This window comes from Asparagus officinalis, chromosome 9 (assembly GCF_001876935.1).
Source record: "Asparagus officinalis chromosome 9, Aspof.V1, whole genome shotgun sequence".
NCBI lineage: Eukaryota > Viridiplantae > Streptophyta > Magnoliopsida > Asparagales > Asparagaceae > Asparagus > Asparagus officinalis.
The window spans coordinates 11,286,776-11,307,045 of record NC_033802.1 but is presented as its reverse complement, the minus strand read 5'-3'; the positions used below and the strand labels follow the sequence as shown (position 1 = coordinate 11,307,045).

The window sequence follows — 20,270 nt, the reverse complement described above, 5'->3', positions numbered from 1 at the left end:
AAATGAAAACCCCCCTCTATTTATAGAACCAGCCCCCTAGGCAAATGACCAAAATAACCTCACAAAATAGCCGTTTTTTGACCGTTTTTGGGGGCAAAACGGTCAAAGGGCCAATCTGACCGTTGTTACCGGGCCGGCCCGGCCCGGCCCGGCCACAACGGTCACCAAAGGTGACCGTTGTGGCCAAAACGACCGGGCCGGGCCGGGCCGGCCCGGCCCGGATTCAACGGTCACATAAGTGACCGTTGTGGCCGGCCCGGCCCGGTAACAACGGTCAGATTGGCCCTTTGACCGTTTTGCCCTCAAAAACGGTCAAAAAACGGCTATTTTGTGAGGTTATTTTGGTCATTTGTCTAGGGGGCTGGTTCTATAAATAGAGGGGGGTTTTCATTTGTTTTCTTCACACCAAAAACTCATCTCTTCTCTCTTATACTCTTATACTCTCTCTTATACTCTTATACTCTCTTATTTATACATTCTAATCCTTTCATCAAATGGCTTCCGGATCTGATTATGAAGAGCGAAACATATCTCCTGATCCTGAAATGAGTCCTCCTACTCTGAGTCCTCCTACTACGAGTCCTCCTACCGAAGTTAATCCCGAATCCTGTGGCGACGAATCTGCACCAAGAGCTGCTAAACGACCAAGATCCGATGTGTGGAATTTTTACGAGAAGATCGACATCACCAAGGATGAACACGGTAGGATCCTCACCCAGAAGGCTAAGTGTGCTTTGTGCGGTAAGATTTTTCAAGCTCATCATAAGAGCGGCACCAACCACCTCAAACGCCATTTAGATAAACACAACAAAGGCCAGACTCCTCAAGGTGATATCCGACAATCTATGATTTCTCAATCCTCCTCTTCTGGTAGTCTCGGTAGTTGGAACTATGACGCTGCCAGAGCCAGGAAATGCGTAATAAACGCTAAATTTTCTTTAACTTCTGATATTTGGACATCTAGAGCACAAACTGGATATTTATGTATCACAGCACACTGGATTGATGAAAAATTGGCAAATGTTTAAAAGAGTTGTTTCTTTTATTACAATAGAAGAGTCACATACTGGTGCTAATGTTGCAAATTTAATAATTGAAGAACTTATGAAATTAGAAATTTCACAAAGAATATTTTCTCTTTCACTAGATAATGCAAGTAATAACAATGTAGCTGTTGATTTTATCAGATCATCTTTATCATTACCATGTCATGGTGATCTTTTTTATATTAGGTGCATCTGTCATATTTTAAATTTAATTGTTCAAAGTGTATTGCCCCGCCCGGGTCCCGGTTTTGCCCCGCCCGGGCCGGCCCGGATAGACAGGCCTAGCGATATTTCTATCATCATTTCTCCTACTTCTTCTTCTCTTCAATTCTTCCTCTCTCTTTTTTCAATTATTTTCTAGCATCAGCGTTTCCTTCAATTATTTGTTTCTTCTTTTCGAACATCGACTATGTAAGGTATATGATTGGTAGATATGAGGTCACAATTATTTCAGCCTATAGAATTTATTTTTTTTATATTTAATTATTTTTTATAGAACAGCTTTTAGAAGTTTTTGATTGTGTACACGTTGCCATTATTTTTATAACTGGCATCCGCCAAAGACTTAGGCTATCAACAATTGTCACTTTGCAAATCCTTGCAAGTTCTAATTTCATCGCATTATTCATGAGCAACAGACTACCCTGTAAGTATCCTAAACAGTGTACACGGCTCATTAGTCTCATCACGATCTCAGTGCATAACATGAGTGCGGGACGACCTACCATATAAGTATCCTAAAAGACGGCTCACAAGCCTCATTGCACTCTTGTGCGGATGGATTGCTATACAAAATATCCAAACCCGACTTAATGACCTATACAAATTGAATATCGACGCACTACCCCATGTAGTACTGAACTGAGCTCATCAACAATATCTATATCGTGAAAATAAATTGTATATATCTAGTATATCGACACACTATTCTAAATAGTATTGAGTTGTGCTCATCAACGATATCCAACATGTGTATAAACAACTCCAATTCAAGTGTAATTAACTCAACACTTATCAAAATCCCCATTGGGATACTCATGTGTGTGCAACGACACTGTACTTATGTACTTATGACTGTACGTGTAAAGTAGTGGAGCCCAAACCCCACAAACACAGCCAAAAGATGAAAAAACAACATCCAAGAAGCAAAAAGGAAATAGACCGGTCGACCGCCCCTAGGGCTCCGGTAGACTGGACTGCGTATGTGCACAACGTGCACAAACAAGGCTTCATCGGTCGACCGCCCCCTAGGGCGCTGGTTGACCGGCCAGAGGAGATCCTGGCTCTCAGATTTACAGGTTTTATCTTTTAAAAGTTTTGTAACTTTACATAAAAATAAAATTTATTTTATTAACATGAGGCATGTAATAAAATTAATACTTTCAGATATGATTAACAGGGATTTTAACAACAATATTTAAATTCTTGATTTAATCTAATTAGGGTTAACATCCTAATTAACCAAATTTCTCAATTAACCCATAAATTATCAACATGGTTAACTAAACATGATAAAATCTAAAATATGAACCTAATTACTTAAGTATCACAAACCTAGGTATAAGCATAATTAACTACCATGATAATTCAATAATTTATTAAACTATGGTTTAAACATGAGTTAAGCATGATTAATAGGCTAAAAATGAAATTAAAAGCAACCTTAATTATCATGATCATCAAACTAATAAAAACAGTGAAATAAACTTCATATCTATCATTAGATTAAGATTTAGCCTCAAGAATCTAATCTTTTTCACAAGCATGAAAACATCGATTTAAACATCTTAAGAATCATTTAAATCTAAAGGGATAGGTTTGGATGAATATGATATTGCCTCAAACACCGTGTTGAACTCCTCAAACATGTACGAGCAGATCCAACTTCACAAATCCCATTCTCTCTTGCCACACGTCGAAGATCTCGCCCTCGTGTCGGTATTTTGCTTCACAAATCTCTCAAAACCCACAAGAAATTGATCTAGGGTTTTTGAGGGGGGAAGGTGGCTGCTGGGGTTCAGGGATATGATAAAAGAGAAGAATTTTTATGAAAAACACAGGTATTTATAGAGATAAACCTGAAACAAACTTGTTTGACCGGAACCAGGAAACCTAGTCTGACTAGGAAAATAGTCTTTGATTTTTTGGCTGTAACTTTCTCGTTTGACTTCAGAATGAGATGATTTAAGATTTTTTGGAAAGATATTGAAGAGATTTACAACTTTTGTCTTTTGAGTTTTTCCAAATTTGAATTACATTGGTGTGTAAAACATAAATACTCTTAACTGGTTGTTTTTCCAAATTTCAGGCTCGTGCATGTAGTGTATGATTTCACTCCTATATTCACATATATACATTGAATTGATCTCAAATTAATTCTTAGCATACTCAAATATCAATAAATATTATTTATCACAATATAACACATTTATTATTATTTATCACCATATTTTCCAATTCACGGGGTTTTACATCCTCCTTACGATGTAGCTTATTCCCACAGTGACTGCACAGACAAAGGATCATCCCATGTTGGATCCTATCGTGTTCACGCACAAATTGTATGAAAGAAGCAACTCCTTAAATGAATTTAGCTTTGTGCATTTTTCATGATTCACATACATCCAATCCTTAACTATAATATAGTCACGTGCCATACCAACCTAAATAAGTCAAAGTTAGCGAAAGAAAACTCTTAGAATTATGCATGCTTGCATTAAAGAACAAAATTGGTAATCCACAAATAGAAAATTTAGGATACAATCATAATAGAGACATTATAAGTTAAAAGTTTGGGATATTTTTTTCATCAAAAAGTAATTGATACATTATCTATGCAAGCATATATTATGAACATGCACTTTGTGCGGTCATTAATATCCTAGTGTTTCTGCATTAAACTGCAAAGTTTTATATATATAGGAAGATGGATGATTCTCAAGGAAATACACAGTAGGGTAACTATAATCTTTTGTTTTTCTTGAATATTAATTGGAATTATATGTAAACTTAACTAAAAAAGAAATGAACAATAGTTAGAACTAAAAGTTTTATGAGTAATGTTTTAAAACTAATGAATGATGCACATGAAGAAATCTAATATGGTAACTAGTAACAATTTTTACTTTATTAGAAAACTATGGCTTGCGGTCATTGTTTAAATTACCAATTAAGGACCCTTAAACATATAATCTTAACTATGGCTTGCGGTCAATGTTTAGCAACAAGCAAGTAGCTTAATCAATCTCTTGCAGTCTAAGTTTGGGGTGGTTCCTTAAAAAACACCCTATTAAAATTTGTTACACCACACTATGAAGTGGTGGGGATTGAGTAGTTGAGTATGTTTTTAACTTTTTATATCCTACCAAAAACACCATTTTAAATCCATTCGAACACAAAACAACTTTTTTTTACACTTTTCTGATAAAATGTTTCATCTAAATTTTTTTAATTATTCCATATTTTTCAAATAAGTTTTTTTAGTAAACATATTAAGAAAATTTTTAAAAACTATAAAACAAGTGAAGTTAGACATAGAAGATGCCAACTTTTAATGGTTTAGTAGTGACTACGATTAATAATATAATATTTGAGTTAAATAAATCTTTATCCCATTTATATATCATAGTGTGCACATATAGAACTACTCAAAAGGGAATCAATTTACTATTCAGGACCCAAAATGGAATCAATTTCAGCAGAAAGTGATTTATGAGTTTAAGCCTAAGTGGTGTGACCTGTGTAAACATGTGGGCCATGACACAAGTTCCTGCAGGAAATTTGTGAGGACTCAGAAATGGATCCCTAAGCATAATCAAAATTCGTTGCCTACTGATGCTAATAAGGTGGAGGAAAACACCCAGAATGTGAATATAGTCCATGAACATGAGAAGGTGTTGTTAGGAAAGGAGTTTAATCTGAACAATGGATGTCATGATGCTAGACATGAAGGCAAAAATGAAATGAATGATGTTCCAGTTCAATCTGGAATTGGAAGTGCTTTGGATAAAAAAAACTAAGGATGTTCAAGGCAGGTTAGGTTCAAAATCTGGGCAGCAGGCTATGCATAAATCTGTGCATGTTGTGTATGTTGCACAAGCTAGTTCTGGGAGGAATTTTGATTCTAAAGTTAGCCAAGGGGAAAACTCTTGGTATCAGATTTAGAAAAACAAAAATAATAGGGCTTCTATTTCTACCAATTCCTTTTCATATCTGGATATTTTGGACATTGATCCCTCTTCTATTGATAGAGGGGGAGGGGGGAGTCAATGATGAATATTTCATGTTGGAATGTTAGAGGACTAAACAAGTCCTCTAAACAACATTTGGTTAAGCTATTTTTATCACAATATCAGCTTTCTTATCTTGCTTTACTTGAAACAAAGATTAAGAGGAGTTTGTTATAGGCTGTTACCAAAAAAATTGCTAAAAACTGGAGATGAGAATCAAATGTTTGTAACCCTGGTAAAGTCAGGATTTTGATTATGTGGGATCCAAATATCATTGATATTCATATTATCAAAATATCTGATCAATGTATCACATGCACAGCTAAAACATTGGATGGGAGGTTGGACTGTGTAATTTCCTCAGTATATGGTTTTAACCAACAAGAGGCTGGAAAGGATTTATGGCTTGAATTGAGAATGTTGCAACAATCAATAGGAGATGTTCCCTAGCTTATATGTGGTGACTTCAATAATGTTATCAGTAATGAAGAAAAACTTGGGGCTCAGCTATTACAGAAAATGAAGTAAAAGACTTTAGGGATTTTATTGAGGATTGTTATTTAAATCATCTTAAAACAATTGGTTGCTTTTATACCTGGAACAATAAACAGGATTGTGACTCTAGAGTGCAGAGCAGATTGGATAGAGCTCTAGTGAATTATGCTTAGGTTAATTTGTACAATTCCAGTCAGGTTGAATTTTTACTACCAAGCTTTTCTGATCATTCCCCTGCTTTGGTATCTGTGTATGATGATTGCTTAAGAGGGAAGAAGTCATTTAAGTTTTTTAAAAGTGGACAACACATGCAAGTTTCCTCCCTACAGTTTCTACAATCTGGCAGTCAAAGGTAAAAGGTTGTAGTATGTTCTCAGTTTGCACAAAGCTGAAACAACTGAGAGGGGCCCTTAAAGACATTAATAAGAAGCATTTTCACAACATCAGTGAACAAGTTCAAAGAGCAAAAGCTGCATTGGAGGAAGCTCAAAGAAATCTATATATTAGCCCTTTCAATCCTGAGTTCATTACAAAAGAAAGAGAGTGCATGGCTACCTACAATAAACTCTTGGATTGTGAACTTTCTTTCTTACAGCAAAAAGCAAGGATAAGTTGGAGCCTAAAAGGGGATAGATGCACTAATTTTTTTCATTCTGCAATTAAATCAAACAGGCATAATAATAAAGTGTTGGTGTTATACAATGGCCTAGGTCAGAGAATTTCTGATCAGGAGGAGATTGCCAAAGAGTTGGTGTCTTTTTACAAAGACCTGATGGGAAAAACTTCTGTCAATCTAATACCTGATATTCAAACTATTCAATCTGGACCCTGCTTGATAGATTTACAAGCTCAGCTTCTTTCCAGTCCAATAACTAAGGATGAAATCAAAGCAATTTTTTCTATGGATGATAACAAGTCTCCTGGTCCTAATAGATATGCGGTAGCATTCTACAAATCATCTTGGCCTGTGATTGGAGATGAGGTCTCATTAGCTATTGAGCAGTTTTTTAAGATGGTAAACTGTTGGGAGTGGTAAATTCAACTGCCATCAATCTAATACCTAAGGTAAAATGTCCTAAATCACCTTCTGATTTCAGACCCATCTCCTGCTGCAATTGCCTCTATAAATTCATTTCTAAAATTCTAGCTAATAGAATCTGTTGACATATTAGTGATAGATAGGGTGTTATTTGTAAGTTGTGTTGTAAGGGCCTATATAAGCCCATCTTAATGGAGTAATAATATAGGGTTTTAATTCTATGTGGTATCAGAGCAAAAAAAAAACCTAGCCGCCAAAAACCCACCCCCTTCCCCCCTCTTCCGGATCCCCCCCCCACGAACTCCCTCTCCACCTGTAAATCCCCCCTCTGCCTCCCCCTCCCACACCTACAACCCCCTAACCGAACCCCTCGTAGATCACCCCCCCGACCCCCTGTTCACAACCAGGCCCCACCACCGTGCAGAGCCCACCATCCTGACCTCCTACAGATCACCACCCCCCCCACACACACACACGATCAGCCCCTGTAGATCACCCCCGACCCCTGTTCACAACAGCCCCCCCACCACTACAGACCCCCATCCTCCGACCTCCTGCCAGATCACCAACCCCACCCCCTCCCACGATCAGCCCCCCTCCCCCCCCCTCGACGAAGCCCTCCTCCCCTCAGACCCTGACCCCTACCCCCCCCTCATCACCGTGTCGAACCTCGAGTTTGACATGGATTCCCTCGACTCAGTCTTTGAACTGATGACAGGAAGAGTATATATCTCACGGCGATGAGATATATCACTATTTTTATTCTTGTTTCCTCTGAGAAACGAGAATTTGTCTGAGATCTTACTCTTGTTCTGCAGCAGAGGTGCTGCCGAAATTTTCACTGTACATAACAAGGGTCGGAAGAGAATGTGACCAGGTGTTGGGTCTGAAGCTTGATCAATGGAGGAGATTATCAATAAGTTGAACTCTACGGAGGTGTCAACTTTGATGAAGCTGATGAAGTTGTCGGCTGGTGAGAGCGCGACAAAACCATCCAAGAAGTTGGAACTTCCTACCATAGATATGAAGCTTGATGGACCGGGTACTTACCTAAGCTGGTCACGGCGGGTGAGATACACCCTTGTAGGGAGGAACCTAGAGGGTTATCTGACAGGAGAGGTGACAGAACCGGATGAGGACTCGGAGGGATGAGATGAGTGGAAGGCCACTCATATGTTGGTATGCATCTGGCTCCTTAACTCGTTAGTCCAGTCGATCGTCGCCACAGTGGATGCTATTGAGAAGGTGAAGGACGTCTGGGAAAAGTTGAGAAGGACCTATGATGGAGTGGGGAATAATCTGAGGGTGTTCCAGATTAAGGGAGAGATCGATGCCACAGTCCAGGGAGATAGGACTATACAGGAGTATGCTACTGAGCTGGAGCGGCTGTAGCTAGATTACGATCACTTCTCACCTCGGGCAAGCTACAAGGACCTAGGATGTAAAGAACGAGAGGCCTTTCTACAGGAGAGGACTATGGTGTTTCTCAAAGGATTGACATCAGAGTTCGCTCAGCGAATTGCCTTGCTGCTAGCTCAGCCAAAGATTCCCACGCTGTAGGAGGCTGTCTCCACTATGATCCAAAAGGAGACTCGCATTCAGCTATAGGCGGGGACAAGTGGACTTCTTGTGGTGAAGTTAGCACTGGCAGCCTCTAGTAACACTGGATCTAGGGGAGAGACTTGACAGTGTTACAACTGCGGTGCGGTGGGTCATCTAAGGCATGCTTGCACCAAGCTACCCAAGGAAGGAGATTCGGGTGGACGTGGATAGTTCGGAGGTCGTGGTCGTGGCCGTGGGGGTCGACGAGGTGGAAGAGGAGTAGGGAATCGGGTGAATCTGATAGTAGCAGAGGAAGAAGAAGCTGAGGTGGTCTTTACTGAGGAGGACCGTGCTCTCCTGGCGATACTCAGGAGGAAGCAGCAAGTAGCAGGGGATGGGATTGAGGAGGCATCCACTTCGTTCTTTGCCAGAGGCAACACTGCTACCTATGCTCATCTGACCAAAGGTACTGATGACATACATGCTCTTACTTCTATGTCTCCCGACAGATCATCAGAATGGATAGTCGACTCCGGTGCATCTCGCCATGTGACAGGTAATGCTAGTGAGTTCTCATCATATACTCACTTAGCATCGCCTGATAGTATTCAAACAGCTGATAGTACATTTTAGCCGGTGGTTGGTAAGGATACAGTCAATTGTACTAGTTCTGTAACTTTGTCTAATATTTTGCATGCTCCTTCCTTTCCAGTCAATCTTTTGACCATTAGTTATATCATCCTCCAACTAAAATGTATTGTTTCTTTTGATATTCCCAATGTGATTTTTCAGGAGAAGGGGACAAGGCGGAGACTTAGGACTGACACATATCGTAGTGGACTATGGTATCTAGATCGTGAAGGGCTGGATTCAGCATTGGTGTTAGTCGTAGAGGAAGCAGGAGTAGGACCTAAAATGAGTGCTGAAAATGAGTTAATACTTCATCACCAGCGTTTGGGACACTCATCCTTTAGTGTTTTAGGTAGATTGTATCCTTTTTTATTTGAGAAAGCAAATAAACAGAAACTTGTGTGTGATGCATGTGAGTTTGGAAAGCTTACTAGAAGCTCTTATGTTAGTTCTGGTCATAGAAGTTCTCATGTATTTGACTTGGTATATTCAAATGTTTGGGGGCCTTGTTCCACAAGTTTTATGAATGGATACAAGTATTTTGTTATATTTATTGATTGCTTCTCTCGTGTTACTTGGTTATACCTGATGAAGAATAAGAGTGATGTGTTTGGGTGCTTCCAAAACTTTCATAGGATTGGTCAGACTCAATACGGAGTAGTGGTGAAAGTATTGAGGTCAAACAATGGGACAGAGTATACCAACAGAGCGTTTGAAGAATATTTGTCAGCTTAGGAAATACATCACCAGACAACCTGTCCATACACACCAGCTCAGAATGGGGTAGCGGAAAGGAAGAATAGACATCTTTTAGAGGTTGCTAGAAGCATGATGATCTCTATGAATGTCCCAGAAACATTAAGGGGGCAAGCAGTATTGACCGTAGCAGCGCTGATCAACAGAATGCCCTCGAGAGTGCTGGATTGGAAGTCTTCGTGTGAGACATTGAAGGGAGATAATGGTAGGATTCTTCCAATTAAAGTGTTTGGCTGTGTGTGCTTTGTGAAGGACAACAAGCCATCTGTCGGGAAGCTTGCCCCTAGAGCTGTGAAGTGCATCTTTGTTAGATATTTTGCTACTTAGAAGGGATATGTTTGCTGGAGCTTGGTGGAGAAAAAGGTTGTTTGTGAGCATGGATGTGCACTTTCGAGAACTCGAGCCATATTACAACCAGAAGGTAACTTCATCCATTGGTAACTCGCCCAATACTAGAAGTATGAGGTGAGAGGAGGGGAATGATAAGAGATCGGTGAACAATGTGGAGAAATTCATTTCTGTATCGATTCCTTGGGAGGGAGAATTGGTTGAGGAGGAGCAGGAGAATGATAAAGAAAAGGAAAATGAGACAAGAGATGTTAGGCCCACTGTTCAGGGGGAGCTACTAACCTATAGTAGGAAGGGAAAGCAAATTACAGGAACAGTACCTACAGTGTCACTAGTGCTGCCACGTCTCTTGCCAACGCCTGCCCCGACTCCTAAGACACCTACACCACCACCAGTTTCATCCCAAGGTGATAACATTCATCTCCCTACTCCTCCCACACCAATATCAGTACGGAGGACTACTCGTAGTAATGCGGGAAATCCTCCCGATAGATATGGATGAGATCTTACTCAGTTTGTATCATATTCTAACATTCATCCTGCATATAGAGTATTCATTGCATCATTGGACTCTGTTACTGTACCTAATAATTGGCAGGTTGCTAAGAAGGATCCAAAATGGAAAACGGCTATGCACGAAGAGCTAGGGGCTCTTGAGAAAAACCGTACTTGGGAGTTAGTAAAACTACCAAAAGGAAAGAGAGCAGTTAGATGCAAGTGGGTCTTCATTGTGAAGCAGAATCCAGATGGACATGTTGAGCGTTATAAAGCTCGTCTTGTGGCAAAAGGGTATAGTCAGACGTATGGAATCGATTATGATGAGACTTTTGCACCGGTGGTGAAAATGAGCACTGTTCGGACCTTGATCTCTCTGGAAGTAAATGGTGGATGGAAGCTACACCAACTAGATGTGCAGAATGCATTCCTTCATGGAGATCTGATGGAAGAGGTATACATAAAAATACCACCAGGATTCGATACAGATCAGACAGTGGGCAAAGTTTACAGATTGAAGAAGTCTCTTTATGGCCTGAAGCAATCTCCTCGTGCTTGGTTCGATAGATTCAGGCGGGCTATGATAGGTATGGGATACTAGCAGATTAACGCTGATCATACCGTGTTCTTTCGACGGAGTGAAGGTCACATCACCATGCTTACAGTATATATGGATGATATGATTATTACAGGGGATGATAAGAAGGAGATTGCCCAACTCAAAGTAAGACTAGGTAAGGAATTTGAGGTGAAAGATCTGGGTTTGGTTCGATACTTTCTTGGAATAGAGATAGCTCGAGGAGCGGAGGGGATCGTCCTATCCCAGAGAAAGTATGCACTGGATCTTCTCAAAGAGACAGGGATGTTAGGATACAAACCTGCAATTACACTGATCGACCAAAGGTTCAAGCTGGGTACTGAAGCTGGAGAACCAGTTGATCATGATAGATACCAAAGGCTAGTGGGCAGGTTGATCTATCTAAGTCACACACGTCCTGATATTTCTTTTGCAGTGAGCGTGGTGAGTCGCTACATGCACGATCCAAGGAAGGGTCATATGAATGTAGTATACCAGATTCTGAGGTATTTGAAGAGTGCCCCAGGAATAGGGCTGATATTCAGGAAAAATAAACATATGAGTATTGAGGGTTACTGTGACTTGGATTGGGCTAGCTGTGCTGATGACAGGAGATCCACCTCAGGATACTGTATCTTCATAGGAGGCAACTTGGTCTCGTGGAAGAGCAAGAAGCAGTTAGTGGTGACGAGATCAACAGCTAAAGCAGTGTATAGAGCCATGGACTTGGGAGTTGCAGAGTTGTTGTGGTTGAAGAGTATGCTGGTGGAACTAAAGCTGGATCAAGGAGCTAAGATGAAGTTGTGGTGTGATAACAAGTCAGCCATCAGTATCGCCAACAACCCAGTGCAGCATTATAGAACCAAACATATCGAGATCGATAGGTTCTTCATCAAAGAGAAGTTGGACAATGGACTACTGGAGTTAAGTCATATTCTAACTAAGGATCAGACAGCAGATTGTCTAACTAAGAAACTTAGCTCAGTAAATATGATTAGAGGATGTAACAAGATGGGCTTAGTGGATATCTTTCGCCCATCTTGAGGAGGAGTGTTGATATATTAGTGATAGATAGGGTGTTATTTGTAAGTTGTGTTGTAAGGGCCTATATAAGCTCATCTTATGGAGTAATAATATAGGGTTTCAATTCTATTGAATCAAGCCTATCATGGGCTGCATTGTGAATGAAGCTCAAAGTGTTTTTATCAAAGGAAGGCAAATTACAATTGTAGGCTGTCTAAAAATCATAAAAGATAGCTGATCCCTATCAAGCACCGATAATGGAAGTTACAATCAAACGATTTTCTAATCGTTGTATCCGTAACTCTGCAACCGCTATAAACACGGCCTCATTTCTAAGATGATTGATCTTGATGGCTGCGATAAGAGCATGACTAATATTATATTAGTAATTATTAGAGATGCTGATGAGCAGTGTAATGATTTTAGAAATAAAAGGTTAGACTTAGTTGGTGAGTTGCTGGGTAGAGAGCTGTGGGCAAATATTCGTCTAAAAATCACTATGGATGTTTGATTCCCGTCAAGTTCCAACAATGAAAGCTACAATCAAATAGTTTTCATGCCAACAAACGAAAGCTGCAAATAGAGGACTTTTCACATAGATCGAGAAGAGTTATAATTCAACGACACTTCCGACAACGGATGAAAACTCTATTCAGCAGTCTTCACAATCCACATTGAAAGTTACAATCTGACGACTTTCATATTCCACAACAGCTAAAGCTAGGATTACTGAACAACGGTCCTTGCAACGCTCTCTAGAAGAGGTTACAGATCAACTAACCCCTTTCTAAAACACGGAAGTCATCCCCGCGTCATAATTTTGGAAAACGCGAGCGACCCTCGCGTTCGTTGATGTTCAACCAACACCGACCCCCGCGTTTCAAACTACAACAAGCCAAACGCGAGCGACCCTCGCGTTCGATGATGTTCAGCCAACACCCAACTTCGCGTCTCAACTCTAAGAGGCGAAGCTGGGTCCTGAACGCTAGATTGGGCATTTGACTCGTTCAAATACGAGTCGAACGGTTTCAGAACTGTTTCTCCACGATCTGAGAAAATCACACCCACTTAGGAGTGGATTTAGAGGGCAGTTACAACCTCTTATCCACCTATAAAAACTCAACAAACCCAACGAAACAAGGGTTGGATTCTGAAGATCAAAACCACAGAAGGTTAGGTTTTTTTTTTGGAATCTAAACGAAGAGAGGGCAGTAAAGACAAAATCCTTGGAGATAGGATTTTTGAATCGAGTTCAGAAGATCAAAACTAAAAAGATTCTTCAACAACAGGATATCCGCTTGGTCACTAACCGAATTTTCGGTTCTAACAACTCTATTCACAGAGTTCTTAAACTCGTTCAAGAGTTACCCGTAAAATTTTCCACAGAATTCATCGTTCCCACGAGATAAAAGACGGTCGGATCGTCAACGGAGAGCAAGTTCGACGCAAGCAATCGAAGGAGGCACTCCATCACTACCAAGAAGAACCCAATCTTAAACAAAGGGGAGAATCAAATTCATTCTCTTCTCTTTTGTAATCAGAATCCAAATTGTAATCGATTTTGAGAGAATACAGATCAAATTTTCTTTCATTATTTCTTTTACATCAAATTTTCTACAACCAAAAGATGGCGACTCTGCTGGGGACTAGCTTTTCCGATGAAGAAGTGGTGGCGCAGTCCGACGTCCACCTCATGGAAACGACTATAGAAACTCTCATCGTGGAGTTTGACCAGGCGAAATATGAGGAAGCCTTATCCTCTGGATCGCTTAGCCCCAAGGCTAAGCGCGATGTCTGCAAGATCTCCAAGGAGATTAATTCTTTTGTTGAAACGCCGAAGATAGCCCTCTCCTTCGGCCAGGAACTTAAACTAGCTTTGCTGGTTGAAGAGCCCACATCCGCGTCAGCACGACGTGCCACAGGCCATAAACGGCCTATGGAGGAGACGAGCTCCACAAACGTCAACGACACTGCTGCTAAGGCTTTGAAACAAGCCAAAAAGAACGCTGCTCGCCGACGGAGAAGATCCATACGACGAGCACATCTACGTGAAAGCCGAAGGTTGGCTCAATGCGAAGATCGCATTTCTAAAATTTTACCCGAGCTCAGCGTTCCTAAAACAGAATGCTCGCTTCGCGGCAATGAACCTGACTACGAGCCTCGGCTGATTCAGCTGAAACGCGACTCTGAGTGGCGCGTTATCCCTTCAAAACGCAGCCCTTAGAAGGAAGCTGCCAAAACTAAATGCGGTTCTCACGTCCGCGTTCAAACAGAACGTGATTCTCATGATTCTGTTCCATCAACTAAACGCGACCCTCACGGGAGCGTTCAACCAAAACATGACCCTCAGGGGTCTGTTTCATCATTAAAACCTAGGCCTCGGCCTAACATTTACAAATCCCAACGCGACCCTCGCGTTATTATTCGAGAATGCGACCCTTGCGTTTCTCCTCAAAAACGCGACCATCAAGAGGTCCGCCAAGTTCAGAAGAGTCAACGTGGGTTCAAAATCCACGTTCGACAAGAACCAATCTCACCCACCCAAGGGCAGGGGGTTCCATCTCCGCCTCCACCCTCGGAGAAAGATTCCTCTCAGGTTCCTAATTTGCAGGAATTATTGTCAAGAGGAAAATCAGCACAGCAAGCTACTCACTCATGTTAATGTGAGAGGCTGATCTCGGCAGTTCTTTCAGAATGCCATTGTTGCGCATCTGTACCTCGGCAGTCCGTATTTGACAGGTTGACAAATGTCGTTAGACCTGCCAAGCGACAATGCCGATACAAAAAGAAGACAGCTGAAATGGAGTATCCTCAGGTTACTATCAACGTGATTGGTAGAGGAAAGGCCTCGCACACCGATTCGGACGAGTCACAAAGAAACCATTCCCCGACTGTCCGGGAAATTTGTGAAGAATTCGAAGGAGTGTACCGGCATACTCAGACTCGAACAGGAGCTATCCGCTCGGTTAACTATCAGAAGTTAGCCAAAGGAATTACGTCAAGTGATGAACATTCGGCAATCGCGGAATCTCAATCTTCGAGTTCTGTTGTCGCACGTGAGGTTTCTGCTTACACGACAGGGAACCATGAAGACTTAACTAAGAGAGTTGACGAACATCACGTCATGCTCCAAGCGCAACAGGAGACACTCCTCCAATTAAAGGATATGTTGGCCCAGCTTCTTGCTGAAAAAGGCTACAAACCTGAGTCTTCCCGGAGGACAACGTCAAAGGGAAAGCAAAAAGCGCACGAACATTCAGATCACGAGACTCACAACTTGGAATCTTCTTATGAAAACGAGAAGGAGATGGAAAAAGAGCTTCACCCTCAATCCTCTAAGGTGGATGAACTGGAGGCTAGTCTTAATGCAATCGCCAATAGAAGTGAGCTCCGCGAAGAAGGAGTGGTGCGGCCTTATCCTGCTGAGTAGGACACGGCTCCATACCCACCAAAATTTAAGGCCCCGACCTTACAACCGTTCGATAGCACAGGATCGCCAAATCAGCACATTTATTACTTCAAATCCTAAACAGGAGATGTGGTAACAAATGATGCCATCCTGACCCGCTTGTTCATCGGCACTCTTAAAGGGGTGGCCTTTGAATGGTTTATGAAGCTGCCTGCTGGATCTATTCAGAAATGGGTAGATCTGGAAAGGCTGTTCTTAGCCAGGTTCTTTGAGGACGACACAGAGGTCTCAGTCCCGACTCTTCTCGCCACTAAGCAGAAGAAAGGAGAATCTATCAAGACCTATGTAGAGAGATTTCACAGCATGGCATTGCGATGCCCCTCAGGTATGACCCAATCAACTTTGGTTGAAACTTACAGGCACAACTTGCAGACTCAGCTCCTTTCCCAAATGGGGGTAGCAGAGTGTTGCTCCTGGAGATAGCTGGTATCGCAAGGAGAACAAGATAAAGAGATAGTGGCGCGAGTTAAAGCCGAAGAAGTGCCACAACCTAAGCCGCAGCAGCAACGCAATCAGCAAAACGCCCAGCGGTCTAAGGGGAAAGAAACGTTAGCAGCCGACTACACGTGAGTACCACCGCCTACTAAACAAGGCAAGACACCAAATCAATAAAGAGCACCCAAGCAGTATTCGTTTAAAGAGGAGCATGTAGATACCTTATTCCAATTGCTTCGAAAGAACAACAAGCTGCAGTTGCCTGAAGTCAGGAAGCCGGATGAAGCAAGAAAAGTGGACGACCCAAACTATTGTCGTTACCACAGATTCCTTGGACATCCTATCAAAAAATGCTATGTCTTCAAAGACATCTTGCAGAATTTGGTAAATACTAATGTGCTCACTTTAAAACTAGAGCAGAAGACCGTATCCACCAATATGATAGCGGTCCAATTTGGTGACTTCCCCCCAGTAGAAACTGCGAACGGCGTTGTTCCCATTCACATGGGAGAGATGCACCTGAAGAATGCTAACTTGTACAGTCAGGAAGACAGGGGGTTGGTACCACTCACTACCCCAAAAGGGGAAATCATGTGGGTCCACCCTGATTTAGTGGAAGATCAACAATGGACGAACACCTCGTCCAAAAAGAAGGGAGGTAAGGCTAAATCTTCCAACATGATTAGCCCCTCCGTTATTGAAAACGATGACCACCTCAAGCCTCTTACTGATTCAGAAGAAGAGAGGATTGCCCTGACAGCATACCCAGGAGACAACCCTAGCACTCGGTCGGGAAAAGCTTACTTGAGGGATTACAGCCAGAACGCTCAAGAAGTGGAAGAACAGCCCCAAGACGCTGGGGGTTCTGTCCTGAAAAAACCAGTTGATAAAGGAAAACAAAAGGAGCTCTGATTCAACAGAAATCTTCACCAGGAACCCAGGGAGTCAAGTACTCCCTTCCAATTCAATGTGATGGTACAGTTGGCCAACATACCGGCCAGGATTATGTTGTATGAACTCCTGAGGTTATCCAAGACTACCAAGGAAGCTCTGATTGAGGCCTTAAAGAACACTGAGAGCTTTATTACCCAAGTTGCTCCAATCTCTAAAGCTTCTGAAGATCAAACTTGTCTGCAATGCCTACAAGCAGCAAGAAGTCTATCATGCATATCATTCACTCAGGAGGACATGCAAGTCAAACACGAGCATGATAGACCACTGTACTACAAGGGTTATATTGGATCCTCCGAAATCAGTCGTGTCCAAGTAGACCCAGGCTCAACACTCAGCATCATGTCTTATAGGGTTATGCAGGTCTTAGGAATTCCTATGCATCGACTGAACACTACTCAGACTACCATCTTTGGGTTCAATGCTAATAGCACTCGACCCCTGGGAAAGATCAAGCTCAGATGCCAAATCGGAGATCTTAAGTCCGAAGTGACTTGCTACATCATAGATGCGGACACGTCCTACAACCTTTTGCTAGGACGACCCTGGATACATGCAAACCGCATTGTCCCGTCTACTCTACATCAGGTCATGAAGTATGCTAACGACAAGGGAGAAGTCCGAACCCTAATTGCGGAAAGATACCCCTTCTGAGGAGTGGAAAATTTCCACACCGACTCCGTCTTCTATCTGGAATCCCAGGAGAAAGAAGATGTAGACAGCGGAAATAAAGCTGATATTGAACCAGATCCTGGTGAAGATTGTCCATGGGAGTTAAACTTCAATGTAATGGGTCAGGATGAGAGCAATAATAATGTACTGAGTGAGGGCGAGTGGTGCATTAATGAAGATTTTATTTTGGCGTACTTGTCTGATGTGTCCTTTAAAAATAAACAAATAGAGAATGATCCTAATACAGGTACCAACCCATGGCATGTACTGTGCACAGAGGCATCGCTCACCTTGCCAATCCAGTTATCCTTCACTTCAGATGAAGAAGTAGAAGATGCACAGAAGGCTTTCTTCAAAGTCTCATCCAAAAGGAAAGGACAGAAGCCGATCTGTTTTGGTAAAGTCAAACCCGAATAACTCAAACGAGGAAGTTCAGAGGAAGATGACGGAGTTCCCCAATTCCATTACCACGAACCCAATTCTATACACTTAATGAAACGGATGGGGTATAACTTTAATGAGAAATAGGGTTTGAGCTTCGGGAAAGGAAGACGAACACCGGTCCGAATGTCTCTCACTCCTGAAGGAAAACCTCCGGACTACTATCAAAAAACCGGAAGGGGCTTAGGTTATGTCACAACTCCTCCTGCCTCAGAAAACGAAATCAGTAATTATTTGCGTCAGGACCATTCTTCCGGAACATCTTCATGGGAATCCGACGTCAGTGTCGGACCCTTCTTTAAAAGTTTGACTGTGAACATGGTTTCAACTAGTCACCCCGATGAAGATGCAGGGGGTAACGAAGAGTTAATCGAATCAACCGACGATCCTTGGATCAAACGTCTTAACATCTTGTTGGATATACGGTTCGAACAACGCGAACCACCCACTGAAGATAAAGTGGTCCAGGTCAACATGGGAGATGAGTCTGATCCTAAGCCTATCTTTATAGCTGAAGACTTATCACCATCCGAAAAAGATGACCTTATATCTCTCATCCGAGAATATATTAATGTCTTTGCTTGGAATTATGAAGATATGTCTGGCCTCGATCCAAGAGTAGCCACGCATCGTCTCAATATTGATCCGGATGCGAAACCCGTTAAACAGCAACAACGCAGGTTTCACCCAGAGATCATGGAATCAATTGAGTAAGAAGTTAAAAAGCTTATAGACTCAGGTTTTGTCAGAGAGGAACAACACCCAGACTGGGTAGCCAACATTGTCCCAGTGCCTAAGAAAAATGGTAAAGTCCGTATATGCATCGACTTTCGTGACCTTAACGCAGCCTGTCCGAAGGACGAGTTCCCACTTCCTATCACAGATGTTATGATTGACAACACCTGCGGATATGAAAGGATGTCTTTTATGGACGGATTTTCCGGATATAATCAGATCAAGATGCATCCTGAAGACGAGAAACATACTACTTTTAGAACACCACTAGGGGTGTATTGCTACACAGTGATGCCCTTCGGTCTGAAAAATGCAGGTGTAACTTATCAACGTGCAATGAATGCCATCTTCCACGAACACTTACGTAAGAAGATTGAGTGCTACGTTGACGATATAGCAGTAAAAAGCCAACATAAAGGTGATCACCTTACGGATTTGAAGACAATGTTCGAGATTATGCGAGCACATCAGCTGAAGATGAACCCGACAAAATCATTCCTCGGAGTATCAAGCGGAAAATTCCTGGGGTTTATCGTTACCTCCAAGGGAATTTCTCTTGATCCAGAGAAAGTGCGTGCCATCCAAGACATGCCACATCCGAAGAATCTCAAAGAGCTCAGAGGTTTGCAAGGCAGACTAGCCTACATTCGAAGATTCATATCAAATCTTTCAGGGCGTTGCCAACCTTTCTCTAAACTCATGAGGAAAGGAATATCCTTTGTCTGGGATGGAGAGTGTCAAAAAGCATTTGAGGAGATTAAGATTCTCACCCAACCGCCAGTTCTCGTGGCCCCGATATCAGGAAAACCGTTCCTGTTGTACGTAAGGGCCATGGACCATTCTCTGGGGGCTTTGTTAGCTCAGAACAACGATCAGGGTCAAGAGCAAGCCATCTATTACCTAAGCAGGACCATGATAGGAGCCGAACACCGGTATAATCCAGTCGAAAAAGAATGTCTCGCCTTGGTATTCGCAATTCAAAAGATGCGACATTACCTAGTTAGACAAACAATCCAGGTCATCTCTAAGGTGAATCCCTTGAGAGTTCTGATGAAAAAACCATCATCTCTAAATTGTCGACTCGCAAAGTGGGTCATTCTCTTGTCATAATACGACATGCAGTTCATGCCTCAAAAGGCGGTCAAGGATCAAGCACTGACAGATTTCTTAGCCGATCACCCAGTATCGGGAACGTCTAAGTTGTATGAAGAATTACCTGACGAAGTCGCTAAAGCTTGCGCTACTCAAGAAGCTACGCAAGTGTGGAAGTTATTTTTTAACGGTGCGTCTAGAGCAAACCCTCATGGAGCAATCACCGCGGGAGTGGGGGTGGTGTTCATCTCCCCAAACGGTCACGTGATCCCAAGAGGATTCTCCCAAATTGAAC

General features: G+C 42.1%; 1 protein-coding gene across 1 annotated transcript; it reads left to right on the top strand.

Annotated features, from left to right (window-relative positions):
• LOC109823196 lies at nt 6,138-6,806 on the top strand. Its single transcript, XM_020389483.1, has one exon. It carries the CDS (start codon nt 6,138-6,140, stop codon nt 6,804-6,806), a length of 669 nt encoding a protein of 222 aa, XP_020245072.1.